Source organism: Lytechinus variegatus, chromosome 1, assembly GCF_018143015.1.
Source record: "Lytechinus variegatus isolate NC3 chromosome 1, Lvar_3.0, whole genome shotgun sequence".
NCBI classification, from domain to species: Eukaryota; Metazoa; Echinodermata; class Echinoidea; order Temnopleuroida; family Toxopneustidae; genus Lytechinus; species Lytechinus variegatus.
Window position 1 is genome coordinate 83634679 of NC_054740.1, and position 26502 is coordinate 83661180.

General features: G+C 37.3%; 1 protein-coding gene across 1 annotated transcript; it reads right to left on the minus strand.

The window, feature by feature from the left end:
• Positions 1 to 273: 273 nt before the first annotated feature.
• Positions 274 to 25707, minus strand: LOC121425638 (protein tyrosine phosphatase type IVA 1-like). The gene is made up of 5 exons (XM_041621770.1): positions 25588 to 25707; positions 4539 to 5471; positions 3418 to 3510; positions 1991 to 2196; positions 274 to 647 (listed from the first exon to the last, which is right to left on the minus strand). Exons 2-5 carry the CDS (start codon positions 4662 to 4664, stop codon positions 533 to 535), a joined length of 540 nt encoding a protein of 179 aa, XP_041477704.1. The 5' UTR covers positions 4665 to 5471; positions 25588 to 25707; the 3' UTR covers positions 274 to 532.
• Positions 25708 to 26502: the final 795 nt, after the last annotated feature.

Consider the following 26502-nt stretch of genomic DNA (forward strand, 5'->3'; position numbering starts at 1 on the left):
GCCAAGATTATGGGCTCTTTTTTTTTCAAGACAGTATCACACCATTATCATTCAATTTCTATTTTGACAGAAAAACAAAAGAATCAATTCAAATACCTCTCCCTCAACATTATTAATATAGATCAATTATTCCTGTCAAAGGTAGATTGGGGTTTACCCCCTTTATTACACCTCTTAGAGGTCACAAAATAATTCATCATAAACTATTTGATCTCATTGTAGGAAAATCCAGAATTAGAAATTCATTGTGTTCGGGCATTTCATTAATGCCTCGTCTTTAAATTGTTTTGCATCAATTGATAATGGTGCATTGCTTTTCATGAAAAAAAATAATGAACTATTTGTTTCCATTCCAGAACCCATTGCCGTGTGTATTGCTAGTTCAAAAATTCTAGTCAATCAGGTAACCTACTGCTACAAAATATATGTCTGTCAACAAAATATTGTTAGTACATCATGTTATCCTTTGGAGGGTTGAATGAAGGAAGGATGAAGGACTAAATGAGGAGGAAGTGGAGATGGAAGGGTCCATTTACATCAGGCAGCAGCTTTCTCCCTTGCTACCATTCTTGGCTTTCAAGCGAAGACGAGGCTTGTAGCGCTCCAAGAAGTGAAGCTGTTTGGCATTGATGGCACCACGACGCTTCCTGAATGCAAACAAGAAAAGTTTGATACATATGTATCAAAGATTATTTATGAGAATGAAAACAAAAATTATTCCAATTTGGGAATGTGAGTGAGTTGTGCTAAAATATTCAATAAAAGAAGATTTGATTGCACTCATATCATACTCCTTGGTCTAATATATCATACATTGCTACATTTCATAAAGATGAATTTCTTTGTACATTCTTGTTTTAATAATATATGTCACTCTACAAAACAAACAGATAATGATTTTTATTTTTTTCTTTTCTGTCAGCTGCCTCTTTTCTGTAACTCTTTGCTTTTTGGAACATAGGTAAATGATTTCTTCAAAACTGTCATCAACAGCAATTGTAAGGAACTGTTATATGCTCCTGATATTGTGCATTTAATTGGGTAAGACTATGTATAGGGGAAGGCGTGGAAAGTTCAGCATAGGGGCAAGTTGAGCCACCACCCCCAGGCTAATAATGAATGAGTCAGACATTGTGGTGGTGTCATTTATTGATGACCCATTGCATAACCCTCAACCCCACCACATTGTTTTCAACTTTGAAACAAAAAGTACATTTTTAGAGGGAAAAATACAAATTTCGGCCAAAAAAGTAAAAAAAGGGTGTGAAATAGATAAGCGCTTTTTACCCACACACATCTTTAAATATATTATAAAAATAAGAACAATATTGTTAGTCCAGGTATGGATTCTCACTTTTGTCATAGTCTTTTACATGATGGATGCATAAGAAATGTGTGGATGTGAAAATATCGCAAAAAGTTCGGCAGGGCTAATTTAAGCCAACCAACATGGGGCAAGTTGAGCCATGGTAACACTTATGGTAATATATAACAAAAAAATTAAAAAACATAAAAAGCCATTGATATGCAGGCAGAGGAGGAGCAAATTCACATTACAGTTCTTTACTTTTAGAAGATGTTAGTATTTATAGAGAATTAGCAAGTGGAAAGACTTTAAATGAAAAATTGACATCCTGGTTCTCCCGCATACATTTTGTACATAGTTTTTGTGGCTCAACTTACCCTAGACGGTGGCACAACTTACCCCACAGGTGGGGCAAGTTGAGCCATTTGACATCAGTTTTTTTAAAGGTCACAACGATTTTCAGTGTGGGGGTAGAAAGTTATATATAGGTGAAAAATATTTCCCAAGAATCAAATTTAAAGGCAAGGCACTTATTTCTACAATATTACTAGTCATATCAATTCTAACATGCAAAATGCAAAAAGTGTCACAACTTACCCCGCCTTACCCTACTTATACATCAAATTTGTTCAATTCTTGATTTTCCTTGATTTGTTTGTTTTATCAATAATGTCCTCAACTTACTCTCGTACAAACGCTACAGCATCCTCGTATGACATGCCAGCTTCCATCAGGGCTAAGGCAACCATGAGAGGAGCTCGGCCTAGCCCAGCCACGCAGTGCACAGCCACGCAGCTCTTGGGCGTTTCCTTGAAGCGCATCTTCAGGAGGGCCAGCCACTGATCAATGATCTCGGACGATGGGACGCCTCCGTCATCAAAGGCCATATCCTGTTGACAGCAAGGGGGATAGGAGGAAAGAATCATGTTTTACTTTCTGCTTTAAGATGAATCACATACTGTTATTTGAATTACAGTACAAACAGCTGTACAGCAAGATGGTCAAATTGAAGTTGTCAGGGGAGTGTTTCATGAGAGGACTTGCAGGACGTTTTATCCTACAGTTACCATAGTAACACAGCTTCTTACCCAATCAAAGAAAGCAACCAGATCTGACATCTTGTCGGGGGAAAAAATGTTGAAACTCTCCCCAAGTGTAAAAAGCCAATTCAGACCTCTGAGCAATTAAAATAGTGTGTAATGGCAATTCTAGTATCCCCATAAACTGAACCTTACCTTATGTTTCTTCCTCACTTCTCTATTTCAGAAATTGTCAGCAGTGAAACAGTGCTAAATTTTCTACTGCTACAAACAGAATTATTGCTCCAGTTTTTCTTTGGTAATAAAAGTTAACATCTTAAACTAACCTCGCCAGAGGTTTATTACGATAATTAACTGTGTTTCACAGAACGAAGTTATCATAAAAAATATCTTTATTTGCTTAAATTTGTTTGCGGATGATAAATACAGAACACAATCCAGAGAAAGTAAATACCCTTTACTTGTTCCAAATAATTTCCTTTTATTAGTCTAGAGTGCATGAAGTGTACATTGTGCATGTATTTTATACTGCTTTCTATAACAGGAAATAACCTTCTTATATCACACGTGTACCAAGAGGTTAACAATAAGTGGAAAGGTGTATCAGAACTCTTGGTTCCATAATCAAACAGCACACTAATGTAAACAAATTTCTGTAGTCAATTTTCAAACTTGCCAATAACAAGAGAGTTATTTTTTCAGGATATTAAGTTTCTAATGGTTTTTAACATTATACATGTATGCATATAGACAGATTTCCTTTAACATATCTCTAAGAACATTTATAAGTGTAGGCGAGAGCCTGTTCCTTTCCCCACAATTATAGGGACTGTCCCTTCTATTTGGCAGGTATGCATTGCAATTAGTCTGCAGGCACAGACCCTACATGTAATTGATAATGTAAACCAAGCCGGTTCATTGAGAAGTTGCAAGTGCCAACTTGCACGCTACAGTACACCATTCCCATTAACAGTTGGTAGTCTGAAAATGCGGACCACTATAGCACGTTTGCCAACCAAGGGTTTGGGCCTGCAGACTATATTGCACACATGCAGGTCTTATAGTACTTACCATGACCTCAATGTCTTCTTGCTTCAGGACAGCTGCGTCATAAGTAGGCTCGCAAACTCTCACAACCTCCTTGATCTGACGCTGTTTCAGCTCCTGCAAAAAAGAAAGTGGAAAAGGGGTGAAATCTCATGTTGGGTTTATGAAAGCACCTAGCCTGGTGCCCTGTGGTAATCCAGTGCATGTGTCCCATTGAAAAGCAAATTTTACTAGTTACGCTGTTTTGTGACTTATTAAAAAATGGCCTTGTCCCTTTGAGTTCTTAATTTGAGCCCTTTATGGCTGTATGAATGAAAACTTCCTCTCCAAAACTCGAACAAACCACAACAAATCATCTTCTGTTGCAGATCTACTTCACAAGTTTTGATTTTGTATTTTGAGTATTCCATGTTACTTTATAATGTCATACAACTTCTTTGAAAGTTCTGAATTTGAATGAAAATACAAACAAAACCGATCAATCATAAAATTTCACTGTACTACTAAAATGGTTTAGTATACATGTAAATACATTTGAGTAAATGCCCTTTAAATCTCATAGTACATTATGTCTTGCAGAAAGAATGGGTTAAAAACCTAGACAAACAAACTCTGTTTCAGTCGATATGACTTAAAAGCATTTCAGGACATTTGTATTAGAATTGATATACTGCTACTAATTGCTGCACTCAGACAGCTATTTTCAGCTCTTCATCTATCATGTACACACTTCAGTATTTGATTACAAAAATAAGCTGCACTTAGCTGACAAACATCTTAAGCACATGAACAATGTACAAATAATCAGACAAATTATAACAGTAATTGTCATTTCACTATTTCCCTCAGCTTGTCCTCTTTTTACATGAAGGCCTACAGGCACAGACGCTAAATCTAAATTTGAAAGTCTATTACATACTACATTTATATGTCTACATTCCTAATTTTTCACAAACAAGATCCCTGTATAATCATATTATTTTGGAAACTTTTTTTCTTTTCCGCTGTTGAAAATTACATCAATAATGATTAATTGAAAGATTGCATGAATTGTTTGTTTGAAAACCTAAAAAACATAATTATGAGAAATGTCACTTGAAAACCATCTTGCTATTTTTTTTAATGGTTAAGAACTTCAGATTTACCTTGATGAAATGCTCCATGCCATTCTTATCTGGGTTATGGATTATGAGGAATCTCATGTGCTTGTGTACAATCTCCACAGGAGCAGGACGTACGCTCCGAATAGAACTCATGTTTTGGTTCTTCATGGATGGACGACAGTAGAAAGAAAAGGTGCCCTTCCTAAGGTGGACAAGAAATCTCTTCTGGAAGATCTTGCTGGTCTTATTCCCCTTGGCTCTGTCAGTCCAACTCCAAGTCTGATTTGAGAAATACCTCAAAATGGGTTCTTTTTTACTTGTCCGGGTTAATGCTTTGTTGGAGGGGGATGGGGGCAGTGACCGATTCAATGATAAAATCGTAACAGACTGAAGTTGATTGATGAGATGGAAAGAATGGGAGACAACTCTGAGACGAGGTTATGAGGATTTTTTACAAAAAAAAAGAACTTAAGGCTACCACGGGGAAAGGGAGGTCCTGCGCCGATTACCGTGCAGGTCTTCTGACTCTCACACACCTTGGAGGCACCTGCCAGTGCAGTTGGCTCTCGCACACCCGGTCCACCTGAACTTTACCCCATTCGTGGGTCTGTCCGCGGCAGTGTCGGCAAGCACACGCCGAAGCAACGTGAACGCACCACATAGGCGTAGGAATTGCACGTGTAGTTCACACCCCTGATGCCGGGGGCTAAAAAATTAGAGACTGCGGGGATGAGATCCAACGAACAACCAATCCAACTAGTAGCTCTCTCATGCAAAGAGCCTTTCGGTCTGCTTGGCAGGTGAATGAAGTACTCTTTGAGTTTAATTTCGCTCTGAGCGAAGAGGCAAGGATAGATAGTACTTGACAAAAAAGTCTTTCTTGATGCTGACAACAATTTATTTGTGTTGACTTTGGCAGTATTCTCCAGAGTCCAAAACAGACGCCATAAATGCTTGGTTTAAAATAGCTGAATCCTGATGAAAGAAAAAGAGAAAATGAAGAGGATGTTAAATCATGCCACATTAGTAATACCTGAATTAACTTAAATAATCATGCTAAACATTAAAAAAAAACAATAACTTTCAAACTATACTATATCAAAAGAGGATATAAAAATTATAAGTTACGTTTTTTAAGAACGTTTTGATGGCTTCAGTTTGGTTATTTCATATGTAAGGTTCCTTTACATACAAACTCCACATTATATGACTCGACTATCAATATTATCAAACCTTACAAAAAAATGTAGGCCTATTATCTGCATTTAATAGCAAAAGAGTAATGCAACATTACACACAGGACTGGGTTGGCAGATGATGTCATGAATGAATATGCTGGCAAAAGACAAAAGCAGACGAGGATAACTGCCAAAAGAGCCCCCTAGCTAAACCGACATCCGGCCATGGGCTAACAACAGGTCACGAATGAGAAGTTTTTAATTTCCTTTGCCAACCACGCTTTCCCCTCCCTTTCTGGATAAAACTATTAGTGAAAGCTTGAACAAAAGAATCTTGACTAATTTGTAATTTCTTACCAGTGATCCCATAGGATATGCATATACATACATGTAGGATATGAGTAAATTCAAACAAAATCAGTCGTTTTCAATTTTGTTCCCTTTGGCACACTTTTGAAGTTATTTCATGAGTCATCCACAAACTGTACATTACTGCAACCCTAGTTTTGAGGACAATTTCATCGCACATGTACATTTGTACATGTAAAGTTTTTTATCTAATGCTGAATTTTTGTAATGTACATGTATAATTATTTGAAAAGGTCTTTTTTCTTAAACTTAATCTGTCTCTTTCACTTCTAAAGATCCTTGTAGATAAAAAGAGTGTTAAACTAAATGAGTGTTGAAGGCATGTGAAATTTAGTTCAAGCAATGTTCAACTCCACCTCCTGAACTGTGGTGTGGAACCAGTTATGTTTCATACATGAAATGTAATTTTGTAAAAAAGATACGCGAGAGTGAGGCAAGTGAGCAAAATTCTATGATTTCTATTCTTGATAATACAAAAATATAATTTTTGACAGATTTTAACACACTGTACATGTTTTCAGAAATAAATATATTCCCCCATTTTCCTTTCCTCTTTCTCAACTTTTTTTTGTCAAAAAAATTTGGGGGTGGTCTTCGGCCCTCAAGCCACATCAGTATACTAGTGGCCTACTGTAGTGTACATACATGTAATAGCCTACAATGCAGGATATGGTATTGAAGTTACTATGCATGCAACACACACTACTTGACATTACAAATTCCTAATTGTTAACACATAAAAACCATTATCTCCTTCCTTCACCCTTGGAGCTTCAGGAAACTTGATCAACAGCAGACTCTCAACAGTTGTCCCACTTGTAAGCCTATGACTTGCTTTCCTTCTTTGAACTCTGTACGACCTTTATACAGATGACTTGCGAGTAATCTAATACCCCCTCCCCCCCCTTCCATCCAGAACAAAGGTGGTTTATCCCCTGTACACTACAGTATATGGAACACAGGGTGTAGTGAGGCACACATGATTCTAGTGTACAAACTACATGTACAACTATTACACTATATGATTGTTCCTTGATCTGAAGAATTCTAAACTATTAAAGCACCAAGGCATGGAGCTACATGTACAGTACATGTACATGTAATACAGTACGTTTGCAGTACATGTAGGCCTACATCATAAACGTATATCATACCAGGGAACACTTCCCTGATCATACTGTAGATGACTGCATTTACGTACAGGGTATATTTTATGGGCATGTACATGTGAATTAAAATGACTTTCAAAATATATGTAGGGGAAGGCGGGGTAAGTTGTGACAGTTTTTGCTTTTTGCATGTTAGAATTGATATGATTAATAATCTTGTCGAAATAAGTACCTTGCCTTGAAATTCAATTCTTCTGAAATATTTTCCACCTATATATAACTTTCTATCCCCACACTGAAAGTCATCGTGACCTTTGAAAAAAACTATGTCAAATGGCTCAACTTGCCCCATATATGGGGTAAGTTTGAGCCACCTTCTGGGGTAAGTTGAGCCACAAAAACTATGTACAAATTGTATGGGGGAAGAACCAGCATGTCAATTTTTTGTTTAAAGACTTTTCACTTTCTAATTCTCTATAAATACTAACATCCTGTAAAAGGAAAAGAGCAGTCATGTAAATTTGCTCCTTTCAGCCTGCATTTCAATCGATTTTTATGGTTTGATTGTTTTTTAAGATATTACCATAGGAACTACCATGGCTCAACTTGCCCCATGCTGTTTGGCTCAACTTACCCCAGTCTGAACTTAGTGCGATAATTTTGTATCCACACATTTATTATGCATCCATCATATAAAAGACTATGACAAGAATGAAGATCCATACCTGGACTAATAATGTTGTTATCATGTCTTTATTATATTTAAAGACGTGTGTGTTTATAAAGCACTTATCTATTTCACACTCTTTTTTACATTTTTGGCTGAAATTCATATTTTTCCCTCTAAAAAAACTACTTTTTGTTGGAAACAATGTGGTGGGGTTAGGGTTATGCTATGGGTCATCAATACATGACACCACCACAATGTCTGACTCATTCATTATTGGCCTGGGGCTGGTGGCTCAACTTACCCCTATGCTCAACTTACCCCACCTTCCCCTACATATATGTAGGCCTTTAGATGTATATCTACAATATACTGTACTGTAAACCAAGTTGTTTACTAATATACCTCTGGTGAGGCAAGACCATAATGGGGGGGGAGTCAAATATATTGCTTCACACCAGGTGACCAAAAACACATTTAAAGGGGACCCTTTTTAAGTTTCAAAGACTGGTAGGCCTACATGTAAGGGTCAAACATATATAAGGTACTGTATGTTTCTTTTCCTAAGCCCTCATTTTTTTATGACTAGCCAAACCTGTTTAGCCTTTAGGGTATTTTTTTCCCCCTCGCCTTTTCCCCAAGGTCATATTCTGGTGGGGTTATTTTGCACAAAGAGAATAATAATAATAAGCGCAAATTTTTGAAATGCTTAAAATGACCTGAAACGTACCCAAAAAATTTTATAGGCCATTTAGAGAATTTTTTTACCTTTGACGCGCGCGTCATGACCTTTACATGACCTTTGATGACATTGACAGTTGACACTTGACCTGAAGTTAATGTCATGTAAATATTGTTAATTTTTGATAATTGATATTGAAGATATGATCAAATGAAGAATTTTACAAAATGGCGCGTAGATGACGTCATCATGACCATATGACCTTGAAAAGCTTATTTTGCCGTCTCTATGATAGATTCTATATATGACGAAAAAATCGGCAAAATTGATTTAGCCAATTCCGAGAAAAGTTGGCGACAAACATAGGTGACAAGAATAAAGAAAGAAATAAAGAAAGAAATAAATAAAGAAAATTCTGACGAAATCAATAGGTGATCTGTCATAGACAGACCACCTAATAAAGAAAATTCTGACGAAATTAAGAGGTGATCTGTCAAAGACAGACCACCTAATAATCCGCTTTTATATAGCGCTTATCGGAACGATGTGTCTAAGTGCTTTACAGATATATTATTACCCCGGTCATTGGATTCGATCAGTCGATTCCTGCACACAATGTGTGCACAACGGCCACTCCCTGGGGAGTATTCAAGTCAGTCGCCTGTGAGGAGCACACAGTACTGGACAAGCTATAATGACTTTCACATCCTACCGGTACCCATTTAGCACCTGGGTCGAGGGTGGCAAGTGTGGATTAACGCCTTGCCAAAGGACGCCAGACCACGGTGGGATTCGAATACACGACCCTCTGTTTACAAGGCAAGAGTAAGAACCACTACACCACGGCTCCTCCACAAAACCCATTTCAGGGGTGTTTGGAAATAATTTGGCCACGCGTGTGTACAGCAATACATTTTAATGCCCCCACCCCCCTCCCTCGGGGACCATATCAGGCCTGACTGTACAGCATCACTCAAACTCATATAATTTTGATCATAAAAAATAGGCCTACACTGTATGTCTACTGTACTTAAAGGTCAAGTCCACCTCAGAAAAATGTTGATTTAAATCAATAGAGAAAAATCAGACAAGCACAATGCTGAAGATTTCATCAAAATCGGATGTAAAATAAGAAAGTTATGACATTTCAAAGTTTCGCTTATTTTCAACAAAATAGTTATATGAACGAGCCAGTTACATCCAAATGAGAGAGTTGATGATGTCACTCACTCACTATTTCTTTTGTTTTTTATTGTTTGAATTATACAATATTTCAATTTTTACAAATTTGACGATTAGGACCTCCTTGCCTGAAGCACAAAATGTTAAAATAATGGAATTCCACGCGTTCAGGGAGGAATGAAACTTCATTTCACATGACAATGACGAGAAAATCAAAATATTTCATATTTCAAACAATAAAAAACAAAAGAAATAGTGAGTGAATGACATCATCGACTCTCTCATTTGGATGTAGCTGGCTCGTTCATATAACTGTTTTTGTGAAATGAAGCGAAACTTTGAAATGTCATAACTTTCTTATTTTACATCTGATTTTGATGAAATTTTCAGTGTTATGCTTGTTGGTTTTTTCTCTTTTTATTCAAATCAAGATTTTGTTGGGGTGGACTTGTCCTTTAAAGTACAGCCACTTGGATGACAGCATATTTTGATCTTCAGACAGTACCATGTACATGTAAAAGTCTATAGGCCATCCATTGAGATAACATATGTATCCTTGAATGATTGGCATTTGGCAATTTCAAGTGAATAGTATTAAAGCTCAAATAATTGGTAGGGTTTTTTTTAGTATCAAATACATGAAGATATGAAAAACCTGCATGTACATGCATGTATAACAAATTCTATACTGTTCATGTTCGTACACAGTCAATGCCATATTCCAATTCTGAATGACCCCAAGAATATGCACGTAAGAGGCTTATGCCTTGAATTATCCTCTAGCACTCCACTCCCACACATCTTGGGATGAGTGGTAGACGACTTTGTGAATATGTGTGCTGTAGAACATGCACTAGGCAAATTGTTATATGGTATCATACATCATACAGATAAGACTTGCCTCTGACAATTGAAAAGGTCACATTGCCTACCGGCAGATTGGCCCAAACAAGAACATTATCAACATGCTCTTCTACACCATCAAGGACCTACATGTAAATGTACTGTAGGCCTTTACACACAATACAATGTAGACTTGTTCAAATACTGTACCCCCGCACTCATTTCAATCTTGAAGAATTGTGACAAGCATGATGTACATGTATGTACTGTCATGTAGATGTATGTTTCTTTCATAGGCCTATATGTAGACCCCAAGGAATAACAGTATTGTCATGTTGAGTAAAATATGGGCTATCCATCTGTTTTGCATTTTTTAATACAGAAAATAAATACTACACTATACTATTTCATGCATTGTTTCTGTTTTTTATAGTATCTGTATTTGATAGCCATGTCTATTCTATCTTTTCCACAATGCTTTCACATTCACATCTACATCATATGAATGTCACTTACAATTCAAAAAATAATTTTTGTTTTAAATTGCATCTGAACATTGCACCTTTTAGCACACTGCATGTACATGTACATGTACAATGTATTTCACTCCAATATCAGTTTGTGGAATTACCACTTCAGATAAAATCACTGTATAAAGTCCACCCATCCAAAGCACATACATGTACATGTATCACATGTAAACCTCCAAATCTCTTTAATGAAATATTTAATAAATTAGAATTACATGTAAATGTAAATGTAGGCAGGCGACAGAAATCATAAGATATAGTAAAAAAAAATAATGAGTTGCTGTCCTTCAGTAAAATGAAGCATAGCCTATTTCTAGCAATGATCAATGACTACACGCTGAAGAATCAGCTGAAACCTTGACCAAACAATAGCAGATGTGTGGAAAAGTGAAACTGTGAATACAGCAAACTGTCCAAGTGCTCCTCTCTATTATTGTGTGGCATGGCAGAGATCAGTGACAGAAATCAGGTCAATTTGGCAATACAGTTCAAAGCTTTCAAGTAAATGTACATACTGTAAAATCAAACAAGAGGGGGGAAGCCTCACAACCAAAATGACAAGTCAATTACCCTTTCTTGAGCTGCTGTGATGAGTAGAGCACAACTGCGTTTGCTTTGAGATGGATAATGTGCATTTGTTTGAGCCTCATTAGGTGGATTCAAACCGCCTCGATCACAAGAATCCCTGTTAAACTACGAGAACTTTTTAAGGCTAGAAAATACCCGTTAATTATTCCTGCATTCACACCGCCCCGAAACACATTCTTCGGGATAAGTTCCCGAAGTTACCGGTACGAGCATGCGCAGTATGGTCTGATAAGAAGGCAAGGCGCGAGATTCAAAATCACTAGCCCAGCAGCCACCCACGCCGCCGCGCCCAACGACACGCTGGGCTAAAAGTTCCCGTAATTTGCTTTCACATTGCCAAAATACCTGCGACCTTGGAAAAATCCCCGCGAAAGTTCTCGTAATTTCGCCAAGTACCTACTATTTAGCGGGTATTTTCTTTCAGGGAAATTACGCGTAGTTTGCTTTCACATTACCAAAATACCTGGTATTTTCTGATCGGGGTAAATTTCCCGATCAGAGAATACCTGGAACTGACGAACTTCGAGGCGGTCTGAAACCACCTATTGAGAATATGTCATGCAGGGAAGAGGGTATACAACCGTTTCAGATCAGAATTATTAAGACATGCGTACATGCACATTTTACATGCATGTGTTATCTAAAAACAATGTAAAACTTACATTGTTCTGTTCACCTTCAAAGAAGTCAGGGTTCCATTACAGTACATACATGTACGTGTACAATGTACATTTATACACTTTTATGGAAGCACAAGAATTGAATTTAAAAGTTGTTATTTCTGATGGTTAACTGCATGTGTGAATAGACTGTAGACAAATTTTGTTTCATGTCATTTCATTTTTATTGTGGCTCAGTATTGTGTTTGCCTCATGCCTGCACACATGTACATGTACATGTACATTGGTACTTCACTGTTCAGCTACATGTACATGTACATGTACAGTACATGACCATGTGATAAAATGCCAACAAAAATGATCAGGAAGTCCATTGTGGTTTAATTCCAGTCCCTGGTAACCTTTTCAATGGGTTCATGCAACTTGCAAGGAACAAGAAATGTTCTGACACAAAATATCTGTCTACCATCAATTTATCCACTATTCACATGGTCTGCCATTTCCTCCACTCACCAATTCTTCTTATAACCAGTACACTAGTCCAATAGCTATTTACATGTACGTATTCCATATACCATTTGATCTAATTGGACTGTTACATGTATATTGGGCGAAATGAATGAAAATAAAATTTCACAAATCTTTTTTTGATGAGGTATTTTAGAATTCATATTTGCCAGGATACGATCACAACATACTAATCCTTGAACAGTCCCGAACCGTGGGGGAGGGGACTGACACTGATATAATTTCTTCCAGATACCAGATCAGTTAACACTAATGAACATATTGCATGTAAATGGGGTAATATCCAACTTAAGTTATGTACAATACAATGTACCAGTGGCATAACTACGGGGGGGGGGGGCATGGGGGGCACATGCCCCCCCAATCGGCTGACAAAAAAAATACAAGTGGAATGCCTCTGGCCGTCTCACCTGCATCACGCGATTCAACATAGCAGCAGTGCTGACTTTGAAAGCTACTATAACTCGCACAAGATGTTCAGTGATACTTGGTTATTGTTCTACATCGGCCGTACAGCAAGTCAAAAACAGCCGTTTTAACATTTTTGTACCAGCTAAATATAGGTGGTTTGAATAAAAATGAATAAAACGGCTGTTTTCGACTCGCCGTACGGCCGCCGTAGAGCAAATGTGACCATGGTATTACTCTATTTCCACGTTTTATGAACTAGACCAATACACTTTCAACAAATACCCCCAATGTTGCCAAAATTCATTGACCTCACATGACCTTAGACCTTGATCATGTGACCTGAAACTTGCACAGGATATTCAGTGATACTTGATTACTCTTATGTCCAAGTTTTATGAACTAGACCAACATACTTTCAAAGTTATGATGGTAATTCAACAAATACCCCCAATTCGGCCAAAGTTTATTGACCCTAAATGACCTTCACCTTGATCATGTGACCTGAAACTTCCACAGGATGTTGAGTGATACTTGATTACTATTATGTCCAAGTTTCATGAATCAGATCCAAAAACTTTTAAAGTTTTGATTGTAATTCAATAGATACCCCCGAATCGGCCAAAGTTCATTGACCCCAAATGACCTTTGACCTTATTCACGAAACGTGAAACTCATGCAGGATGTTTGGTGATACTTGATCAACCTTATGTCCAAATTTAATGACCTAGGTCCATATATTTCCTAAGTTATGATGACATTTCAAAAACTTAACCTCAGGTTAAGATTTTGATGTTGATTCCCCCAACATGGTCTAAGTTCATTGACCCTAAATGACCTTTGACCTTGGTCATGTGACATGAAACTCTAATACGACGTTCAGTAATACTTGATTAATCTTATGGCCAAGTTTCATGAACTAGGTCCATACACTTTTTAAGTTATGATGTCATTTCAAAAACTTAACCTCAGGTTAAGATTTGATGTTGACGCCGCCGCCGCCGTCGGAAAAGCGGTGCCTATAGTATCACTCTGCTATGCAGGTGAGACAAAAACGGGGAAAAGGAGAAAAAGAAGGGAGAAATGTGTCATGTAATATAAAATGTATGAATTTCAAATTTTGTATGGTTCCTGATGACTTAATTTTGTTTTCTTTTCATGATTTGGTGTGAAATGATTTGTCTATTGATATACAAAAGTTCCAGTGAAAACCATTTTCAATTTTCTGAGAAAATGACATTTCATTGATTTTTTACCATTCGCTATGTAGGAATACTGCTCGCATATGACGTCACAAATCAAATAATTGAAATTCTAATAACTTTATAATTATTTGATGAATTTTTCTCAAACCTTCGGCAATATTTTTTATTATTTTTTCTGCTATTTTTACAATAAACTTTTTGTCAGGGTGAACTTCCCCTTTAAAGTGATTGCCCCATTTCAAGGTCTTAATTTAAACATTTCCTGTCCGTGATTACGTTCGCAGTAGCGGATTGGTGAAATATGTCTGATCTCCATGAATTCCTAGAATCAGTCCCTTAAAATGTCCCTATTTCTAATCTGAATAAGCTATCAAAAATTTTGAGCTCATGCTTCGCGCTCACATCATTTGGTTAGTGAACTATGTATGGTCTTCGTGAATTCCTACAAACACGCCTTAAAATGCCCCTCTTCAGGTCTGAATTTCCTAAATTTTCAGCTCGCGCTTCGCGCTCGCAAGATTTGATTAGTGAGATGGGTACGTATGTGCATTTTTATAGATGTAATTCTAACAAAATCAGCAAGCGCTTATTGGCACTCCCATTAGATGACTATGGTGAGATGTGTATACTCTTAATGGATTCCTAAAATATAGTCCTTAAATCTTCCTGTTTGGGGGGTCAATATTTACAAAAATTTCGCTCGCGCTTCGCGCCCCCATTATTTAGCGAGACAGGTACGTATCATGATTACAAAAGATATATCATAATGTCCCTTTTTAGGTCTGAATATCAAAAATTTTAAGTTCACGAAGCACAATGCTGAAAATTTCATCAAAATCGGATGTAAAATAAGAAAGTTATGACATTTCAAAGTTTCGCTTATTTTCAACAAAATAGTTATATGAACGAGCCAGTTACATCCAAATGAGAGAGTCGATGACGTCACTCACTCACCATTTCTTTTTCTTTTTTTTTTTTGATGATTAGGACCTCATTGCCTGAAGCACAAAATGTTAAAATAATGGAATTCTACGTGTTCAGGGAGGAATGAAACTTCATTTCACATGACAATGGCGAGAAAATGAAAATGTCATATTTCATATAATAAAATACAAAAGAAATAGTGAGTGAGTGATGTCATCAACTCTCTCATTTGGATGTAACTGGCTCGTTCATATAACTATTTTGTTGAAAATAAGCGAAACTTTAAAATGCCGTAACTTTCTTATTTTACATCCAATTTTGATGAAATTTTCAGTGTTATGCTTCTTGAATTTTTCTCTTTTTATTCAAGTCAAGTTTTTGTTGGGGTGGACTTGTCCTTTAATGGCATTGTCCTTAAAATGTCTCTATAGGTCAGTATACCTGGCAACTGGCCGTGCGAAGCGTATGCGTGCAAGCACGCATACCCTTTTCATAAACCTATCCTCCAATTAGCCGCCTAAGAGTAATGCGGATAATTCAATAAAAATTGCGTTCATAAACTCCGAAAATAAGCCGCATTATTTTTACGAGCGCCCGTCCTGAAAAAGGCGGATAATCGCCATGACAACTGGACACGCCCCCTCCGATGCGGTTGTGTTGGAAAAGGGTGACCTTGTGACCGCACCATGGCAATTATCCGCATTATTTGGAAATGCGTTCATAAACTCAAAATCTTATCCCGATGCCACTATTATGCGGATAATAGCAGCATCAGAGTAATGCGGATAACTCTTGTCCTCCTCCAATTTTACGACCAAATTATGCTGCTATCAGCCGCCTAATTCATAGTAATTGGGTTTATGAAAGGGGTATGAGTGACTCAAATTTTTTTCTGGTGCCCCCCAATGCTGTGACCCACGGTACGCTTTACGGTACGCCACTGCAATGTACAAGGGATTTATCCAGATGATCTGGGAGACCCAATATTAAATACACGCAGCTGCCTCCGCGCGGTAGTAGAGCTTGCACGTAATCTATTTAGTGCACACGCAGACAGTATTCACTGCAGTGTCAGTGCAAATTATAGGCGGTATTTTTACGGAAATAAAATCGATTGGTGGCAAAAACTGTTGGATAATCAACCTGCTCAAATAATTGAGATATAAATCGAGCATACCTCAAAAGAAAGAATGAATGACTCGAAACTAAGTTTTACAATTAGATCATTGCGGCGGCTATCGCTGCTTCGCAATGTCAGCCATTGTTATACTGACTGTAGGCGTAAACATGATAGATGGCGCTGTACGTATTGAGGCCTAGCGTTAGCTAGCAAGACATGCGTTGTTTTTCCCGGGAAACAAAAAGAGAACGTGATGAAATGTTTGCACTGTGCCCCAATTTCCTGGAAAATGATCATGCCTAAGTTCTTTTGGTGATTTGGGTGAGATGTTTTAAGAAAAAATAATGCTGTTTTAGGTAGACTATCTATTGGAAAATATATGTAATCAAAGGGAGTTTGGGTATAGGATTGAGTTTAGATTGCAATCTCATTTACTCACGTACTAGACTGAATTGGAAAAAAAAAATCTCGGCAAGTGTGCGTCAGGATAATAGAGAGATCCGGATAAGGGGAGGCCGCATAAAAGAGAGGTCGGACTGTATGTAAAACCCAAGTTCTATGACCTTCACCAACACAAAGTTATAGCATTGAGAGAATGCATGGCATGAGCTCTCAGCTACAAAGGCTGAATTAGAGTTGATGGTGGACATTTGACCTAAACCACAACAAAACCTTCACAACACAGGGCATGCTCTGCTAACTATTCCCTGCAAGAACACTTCAACATTGGAATAGCTGAATCATACCCCTTTCATAAACCCAATTATGCGGCTAATAGCAGCATAATTTGGTCATAAAATTGGAGGAGGACAAGAGTAATCCGCATTATTTTGATGCTGCTATTATCCGCATAATAGCAGCATCGGGACAAGATTTTGAGTTTATGAACGCATTTCCAAATAATGCGGATAATTGCCATGGTGCGGTCACAAGGTCACCCTTTTCCAACACAACCGCATCGGAGGGGGCGTGTCCAGTTGTCTTGACGATTATCCGCCTTTTTCAGGACGAGCGCTCGTAAAAATAATGCGGCTTATTTTCGGAGTTTGTGAACGCAATTTTTATTGAATTATCCGCATTACTCTTAGGCGGCTAATTGGAGGATAGGTTTATGAAAAGGGTATTAGATATTATACCCAACGTTACTCAGTTTGAACAACAGAGATCAAGCAAAGGCTTAATATTAAAAGCCAAAGAAGAAATGTGAGGAGAGGTAGGCCTACTGGGCAGCGATACATGTAGTGTGGTGCCATTTGCAAAATGCCAAACAACATCCTAGCATACATGTACATGTAGCTCTAGAACACAATACATGTACATGTAGTTCCCAGCAGTACGCATGTTGAAAGACAAACAATAAAAACCTGGGCTACATGAACGATAATTAAAATTATGCAACGATAGAAAACAATGTATCTACAGATCATCATGATGTCGCACATCATAATTTAAATGCGCAGGCTTACATACTACATATACATGTTCGTCAAAGAACAAGTCTATTTTGAATTGCAATTATTTGAGAATCCCAATGTTATTGATGCTGGACGTATTCTATAGACACCTCAGACTCCAGGGGCCCAAATCATAAAGAGTTTCAACTGTTCAAACTTTGCCATTAAGGCAACTACCATGGTTAGCTTGATTTTGATTGGCTGCTGAGCAATTAACACGGCCGGGCAGTTGCCATTATGGAAAAGTTTCAACCATTGTAACTATTTGGGTGTGTTCAACGTCGATTTTCAAATTTTAAGAGCAATATGAATCACAGTTGAAAACTCAATTCCAAAACACGAACACAAACACGATCAGCAGTGCACCATTTAGTGTCGAAAATATAAAGCCGTTTACATTTATATGATGATCGTCTTTCCCACTTTCGATAGCGCAGCTCTCGTGCTCAGTTTCACCTATCACAAGAAAGGTCAGTTCTGGCACCTGCTTGTGTAGGCTTCCACTGTGAGAGAAAATTTAAAGATGTTTCAAAATGCAATTGTGTTTAATGTCACAATCGCGATGCTCAAGGTCGTAAATCTGAGCTGATTGCGTTTACAAACGCATCTTTTTCAACGTTTAAATTTTCTTCCAAATCTTGATTGAAAGATGTTTACTTTTATGACCGGGAATTGCGGACATTGATCACACCCTTTTCTTCTCATTATAATTCCTATCTGTGTTTTGTAATCACATTTTCTATCATGATTCATGTTGCCGTGTAAATTTGGAAACCAACATTGAACACACCCTTTATGAAACAGGTCCCTGGTGTTCAAGCACACAGTATAAACAGTCTGGATGTATGTTATAATCAATTGTAGACCTACTGTACATGCACCTTTTTTTCATATTCATCATGATTGGAAATGTAATCAAACCTGCTAGTGACCACCTGTATAGAAAGGTCATCAAATCAATATGTATCGGTAAACATGATTACAATTTATATGTACCGTCACACATTTTCATAAACATTCAGCAAAGTACAATACATGTTCAGTATCGTGTCTATACTATAGTACTTGTACACGAACATTTGTAATTTGTAACAGTGGCCTGCAAAGTATACATGACAAGACAGTGTGGCCAAAAACTCCTTGTCAATCTATGGACTGAACAATAAAGTATTGTATCTTCACACAATGTGTAAGGCCTACATGTACTTACCATGTAAGTTTTCAGTGGAAATCCACACACCCCAATACAATTCATAATATAGGTACACACTGCAGTTGACAAAGAATTTTTGAAGAAATACTGTCCATGGAGGCCTACCCATTAATATATCAAGAAAATTCTGAAGCCAAGAAGTACATGTATACTATTTATGACACCATGGGGCTCCATATATCTATTCTGAGTTCATCCATCTTGCCAACACATTGTGCAATATCATCTTGCAACATCAGTGCTGCAGGCATACATAAACCTGTACAAGATGAAGCATCATGATTCTTGTATGGTGCAATCTCCATTTTCCAAAAAAGCATTACTCATACAATGATCATCTGTTAAAACACTCAGGGATGATGGTTGACTCATTACATCTACAGACAAGTACATGTACAATGTATGTAATTTCTAAACAACATTCCCCTGCTGCAAAATGTTTTACAATACAGTGTACAGTAGTGTACAAAGAGCACTGCACATTTCAAAATTCAAATTTTCTATGAAATTGGACTTAATTTTTTTTCTCACACCAATTTGCATGCCGTTGCTCTGCTGCTCAATTTTACTCCAACCTCGAAAAGTGTTACCCAATATAAGTAATGCCGTCATGAATGTATTGTCATGACAACCAAGTAGGCCTACATGTATATAAATTATAAAGTGTACATGCATCACGTACATGTAATAAAAATGACGTAAAGGACCCTTCACAGTTAAGATAACGGTAACTTTGCTGCCACTTGTCCAATGTTTTCAACTGTAATTTTTCTGAACCAAGCCTGCAATTCACTATTGAAAAGCTATACAAATATGTACACTGTACATGTACATGTAAGCCTCAATCTGATTACTTCTTGTTTAAAGTATTGTAAATTACCATTGGTAATATTTTGATCTAGAAAATAATATATGGATACTAACATAGAATAAAGATTAGTTTACAGCACTGTGGTCAATATGAATTGTTTCACAACATTTAAAGACAAATGAGCTGGACTTCATGTCATACAAGTACATGTAGAAAATTGCCGTCATTACAAGAAAGCTCATGTACTTTACAATGTAGGTGAAATGACGAAAGGCAAGAATAAGATTGTTCAGATTTCAATGAAAAAAAATACATGTACATAAAAAGGATTTGAATATTTCTAAGGGTCAACCTCTATGTGAATCCCATCGAAACATGAAGCAATGCAAACACATTAAAAGGGAAAACGTATCTGTACATGTACATACATGAACACTGTAGGCCTACAACTGGAACATGAACAATGCAGTGTATAAGAGGAAATACAAATGAATTTCAATTACATAGTATATGAGGAAGTTTGTCACTGGAAAGCCAATTCTGACAATAAAATCACTGGCTAAAAAAAACTAAACCTCCATGAACACTTCTCCCCCATCAAAAGCGGGTCAATCTTTGTCCTCCGACCCTTTGAGTACAATCCTTCAGTGAATTGTGTGTCATGCTGCGGTTCAACAAAGCGCACAAATAAATGTACATTGATACACGGCACTGCATACATGTACAGTACATGACTTAAACTCTTAAAGTTCAAACTCCAAAGTATTTACTAATTCAAGTTTTTCACACTCAAGACATGTACAGTACATGTACAAGAGCTTATGCCTACATAATTACTGTACGTGCATGTACAGGTACTAGCCTTACGTGTACAGTACATGTACACTGCATTTCTTCCAAGATATGTTTACAGGTAAATGTATGCCAACAAATAAACCTAATATTGCATGTTAGAACTCAAATTTTGTTTGCGCCGCCCACGTCCTGAACATTTAATTTAAATGTACATGTAGTTCCCTCAAATTTTCCAACGCCCATTTTGATTGTCACTGTCACTAGTGCCAGTTTATTAAAAAAAATTGTACTTTTCCAGTGTGAGAACCCCCTCCCTGGCTCCCTCCACCTGTTTTACTTGTTTCATAGAAAACTGATATTTCACTACCCACATCCCCATAGTATACAAATCCACCTACATGTATGTACATGTACAGTTATAATGTAAAGGTACACCGTTGGCACTAAATTGATAACTTGATTTATTTTAACCCACCAAACTGTCAGTAATTCAGTTCATCAGAAATGGTGAGCCTGGAATGTATTCACCATTCATCAGGGTAATTTCACCCTAGATTGCAATTACTGAACTATATACAATACATGTAGATGCCAGAAGAACACTAACAAGGTTTTGTGAAGTTCATATGTTTTCAAAACAATTTTTTAAAATCAAATTACAATTCTAATTGAAGAATACAGGTACATGTAGATGTGAAAAGTGATTAAGCGATTTTGTTTACAATTTGTACATGTACTGTTCATGTAAACATCATTTAACAGCATACATTTGTCCAATATGTACTGGATGTTCAAGAATGATAAACTAAAATATCAAGTGGAGAAAAAATTATGTGTATTTGCAATTTGTATCCCGCTATGATTATAAAATTCAGTTGTTATTCCCTGATGGATTATAAAGTGATCAAATGTGAAGACAGACATTGTCTCCTGACAATGAACATGAGACAGCTATTCCATTTCCACCCACACAAGATCCTAAAATACTTACAAGTCCAAGCTCAATATATACATGTTCATGTAGTATACAAGGATTTAGGGATACATTAATCTAAATGGTTGTAAAAAGCTTCGGGTGCTTGAAAATGTGAGACTTGAAATGAACTGATGGAATATCTGTTTGAAAATTTCTGCAGACACAAAGCCTTGGCAATAAATAAGATGCCATCTGTCCAGTGTCTATTTTTCTATTATTCTTCTCAACATATAAAATAGATAATTTATGACAATCTTCTATTATGAATAGTTTTCTGCTTTTATCAAGCCCAAATTCAGTGGAAATTCCCCCACCCCTTTAATTCTGAAGTCAAATTACAAGAGAAAATCATTATATATTTGCATTAATAATTTATTCAGTCAAAGACTTTTTTTGCTGGTATCAGATTGCAATTTGTTCCACTTTTTTTAACAGCTACTACTACTACATGTACATGTACACAGTCTTCTGTGTAGCAGATTTTATGTACTTAGGGACAGTGATTTTCCGTTTCAAAAATTGCCTTTTCTGTTTCAGAAAATCTCAAATTCCGTTTCAAAATGTCAGAAAATGGAAATTCTGTTTCCCCATAGACTTTGAAGTTCGCACGTAGAGGGCAGCAACACACGACCTTGTTGTTCGAAGGATGTGTGCATGTGAAGCCCAACCCTGCGCCCGCCCGGCCAGCTGGGTAGTGTTCCTGGATCCAGGAACACTACGGCCGGGTACCGGCGCAGGTTAGATCTAATGTGATGATATCGAGTGCAGTCACGATGTGTGAATTGTCATAACTGTAGTGAAGTGAGATTGTGTTTTCTGGGGTTTTGTGGCCATTTAATATTCACATTTTGTTGAGATTTTGGAGTAATTTCTGTTGCTGTTATGTGTATTTTGAGGAAAAATATGTTTTCCGTGATTTTCCGTTTGGAATGCCACTTTCCGTTTCAAAAGTTCCTTTCCGTGAATTCCGTCCGTTTTCCGCAATCGCCAAAAATCACTGTCCCTACGTTCTGTAGGACTGGACAGGACTTGGAATGCGTTTGAATTTACAAGTGTTCCACAATGGACACAAGTTTTTGTAGAAATGTACCATACCCGACGGTGCTCTCACTACAGGATGTGTCTCTGCATCGTAGCAATACTTTGAAATTACATTGTACTTGGCGTCTATATCCAGTCAGATTTGAAATGGTCTACACATGTTGAATATATGGTCAAGCACGCACTTTGAAATGTCGTAGTTTGTCATTTCAGGACCTTATAGTTGTATACAGTTGTTGAATATGCTGTAATAGTATGGTCAGGTGCTCTAACAAAACAACAGGTACAAGTCATTGAGATTAGGTGGTTTCAGACCGCCTCGAAGTTCGTCAGTTCCAGGTATTCTCTGATCGGGGTATTTACCCCGATCAGAAAATACCAGGTATTTTGGTAATGTGAAAGCAAACTACGCGTAATTTCCCCGAAAGAAAATACCCGCTAAATAGTAGGTACTTGGCGAAATTACGAGAACTTTCGCAGGGATTTTTCCAAGGTCGCAGGTATTTTGGCGATGTGAAAGCTAATTACGGGAACTTTTAGCCCAGAGTGTCGTTGGGCGCGGCGGCGTGGGTGGCTGCTGGGCTAGTGAATTTGAATCTCGCGCCTTGCCTGCTTATCAGACCATACTGCGCATGCTCGTAACTTCGGGAACTTATCCCGAAGGGTACGTTTCGGGGCGGTGTGAATGCAGGAATAATTGATGGGTATTTTTTAGCCAAAAAAAGTTCTCGTAATTTAACAGGGATTCTTGTGATCGAGGCGGTTTGAACCAACCTATTGACATTTTTCTTACAAACAAGAAAATCTAAAATGATCCTTGTAACACATTAGGTATATTTACATGTATTTCATATATTTCCTATTTGTATTGAGTATCGATTAAATCTATTTATGATATACAGGTGTACTTTGCTACATATAAATAATAAATAATAATGTTTTATTTACCCAGGGTAGCCACTTCAGTTAGGAAACTGCTCTACCAACGGGCCCTGCATAACATTATATGTTATTATTACCCTTCTCCAATCTAAATATTTAAATTTGTTCGTAGTACTATAAGTTATTTTACCTTGTTATTGATGATTTTGTTTGAAATGTAAACTTTTGCAATTCTTTGCCACAAAGAAAGTATTTTTAATAAACCATTTTGAATTGAATTGAACTTAAAATCATTTGGGAGCTTCTCTCTTATCCTTATGACTAAAAATGGTAAGCAAATTTGGTAAGCAAAAAGTAAATGTACCTTCACACGCACACTAAATGAACCAGTAGATTTTTCTTTCACTTTCCAATCCATGCAGAGGATTAAGGGGAACATTTCAAAACTGGGTGAGATGATAAAAAAAAAGCAAACTGTAATACCACGAAAGAATAGGCCTTAAAGTCATTGATAATTAACAAGAAGTAAACATGAACATCATTGTTCAGACATTTGATAAATAATTTCCTGTTTGTGTCAAGTAGAACTTGGGTTGACCTCCTTGTTCCCACGCCATTCTCTCCCTTTACGTCAACAGCCTTGAGAAACAGGGCAGCTTGTAGATTTTACACAATAGGCATGCCCCCCCACAATGAAAAAAAAAATTTCATGTTTGAAACATGTAACCTCAAGAATTTTTCAGTTTTTCTACACCTTGGTAAACCCCTTAAAAAAAGTTTGGAAATCTGAGTTTGGACATTAATTTCTCCCAACTCCCAATTTTACATAATTAGGGACAGTGATTTTCCACGATTGCAAAAAAATGGACGGAATTCACGCAATCGGCCATTTGAAAAAGAAAGTAGCTTTTCAAACAGAAAATCATGGAAAACATGTTTCTTCTCAAAATGCACAAAATAGCAACAGAAATGAATTCCAAATCCTCAATAAAATACGAATATCAAGTGAAAAAACACGATCTCACTTTGCAACAATCATGACAATCAACACATCGTAACTACGCTCGAGCCTCTCCATCACTCGATCGTATCTAAATTAGTTTACACTCATGTCCGCATATTGAAAGGTAAACCAGGGAGCTTACCGTGTATTTGACCACACTCATGGGACTAGCGTGATTTATGCCTGGTCTAAATATTTCTCCAAATGAATTGTGAAAAGAGAAATTATGCACTTAGGCCTACCATGATTGTAATTGTATGGATGAAGGTCTAACGAGTGGCAGTTTTCCTGACATCTGGGCACAGACTGTTATGAATTGTAACAGTAACATGATGAAACTGTACTTATCCCCACTGGGTCCTCTTAACCCCCCCCCCCCCACAAAGCCCTTGCTTATTTCTCTTATCTCACCTTGACCTTAATTAATTAATCTTAACGATTTGGCGGTACTGTCAAACATGACTGGTCGCCATCATAGCTTCATCCCCAACAAACACTGAACAAACAATCACAAAAATATTCTGTTGTTCGACTCAACATCATTCCTTTCATACGCGTAACTTGTCTTAACTTCTTAAGGCCATACGACGTTGGCATGCACAAACAACGATTTGGCCCATGATGTAGAGAGTCGACATTTTTTTTTTTCACAATTTAGAATTACCCCCGAATAGGGCAGGGAATTTGGCGGCCCCCTTCTCATGCAGGATTGCAGCTTAATAGCTGCATGCCCATGGATGGTCTACATGTATAAAACGCCGGTACAAACCGGTCACACAATGCACACACAGAAATTCATTCAAAATCGAAACCTCACAGTCACACAAATTCCAAGCAAACCAGCGCGAACAAGACTGACCGTGTCGAAGCATGGCATGGCAACCCCAACGGATTTATTTATTTTCTACAAAAAAACACAAATTCATACCTCTACGTTTAGAAAATAAATAAAAACAAACTCACTTCCTCAGGCTTACACATCAGGCGATAAATAGTTAACCAGACAGGGAGAAAAGTGTCATAGATAGTCCTCTAACAGAATGTAACACAAAAGATATTGGCAATGCCAAAACAAAATGTGCGATCATATTTGGCTCGCGCGCCCGCACGTACGTACGTACGTACGTTCGCCCAGCGTACGTGCGAATCGCGCGCGCGTTCAGCAAAATTAAAGGAAACCAAGAAGAGAAGCAATCTTATTGGAAAGAGTCAAATGAGAGGAACGATTTACTAAAAGTTTCATCAAAATCGGTTATGAAATAAGCGAGTTATGAACAATTAAAAAGTAATATTGTACTATCTGTGGGGATCCTCAAATTGGTAAACATGCTTCAAAATGGCTGATTTTTGTGGACAGCAACTCTCCATTTTTTTGTTCACATACTGATTTTCCCCTTTATTTTATATATTTCACATTATCTCCTCCTGACCTTGACATATGGTGTGGATTATATTTTCCCATGACATATATTGTGCTCAGAAGGAGGCAAGATGCAATTTGAAAGATAATGAGGAAAATCTGAAAATTTGTGTACAAAACAAATGGAGAGTTGTCCACAAAATCAGCCATTTTGAAGCACGTTTGCTAATTTGAGGATGCCCATAAAGTACAACAAGAGTTTTCAACCCCCCATAACTTGCTTATTTCATAACCGATTTTGATGAAACTTTTTTTAAATTGTTCCTCCCATTTTACTTTCCAATAAGATTACTTCTCTTCTTGGGTTTCGGTTTAAGATAGGATTGTGTCGAAAAGGAAAAAAATCAAAGAATAAGAACAAAGTTTGAGAAAAATCAGACAAATAATGAGAAAGAAAAATATGAGCTTTTGAAAATTGCAATCACTAATGCTATGGAGATCCTCCAATTGGCAATGCG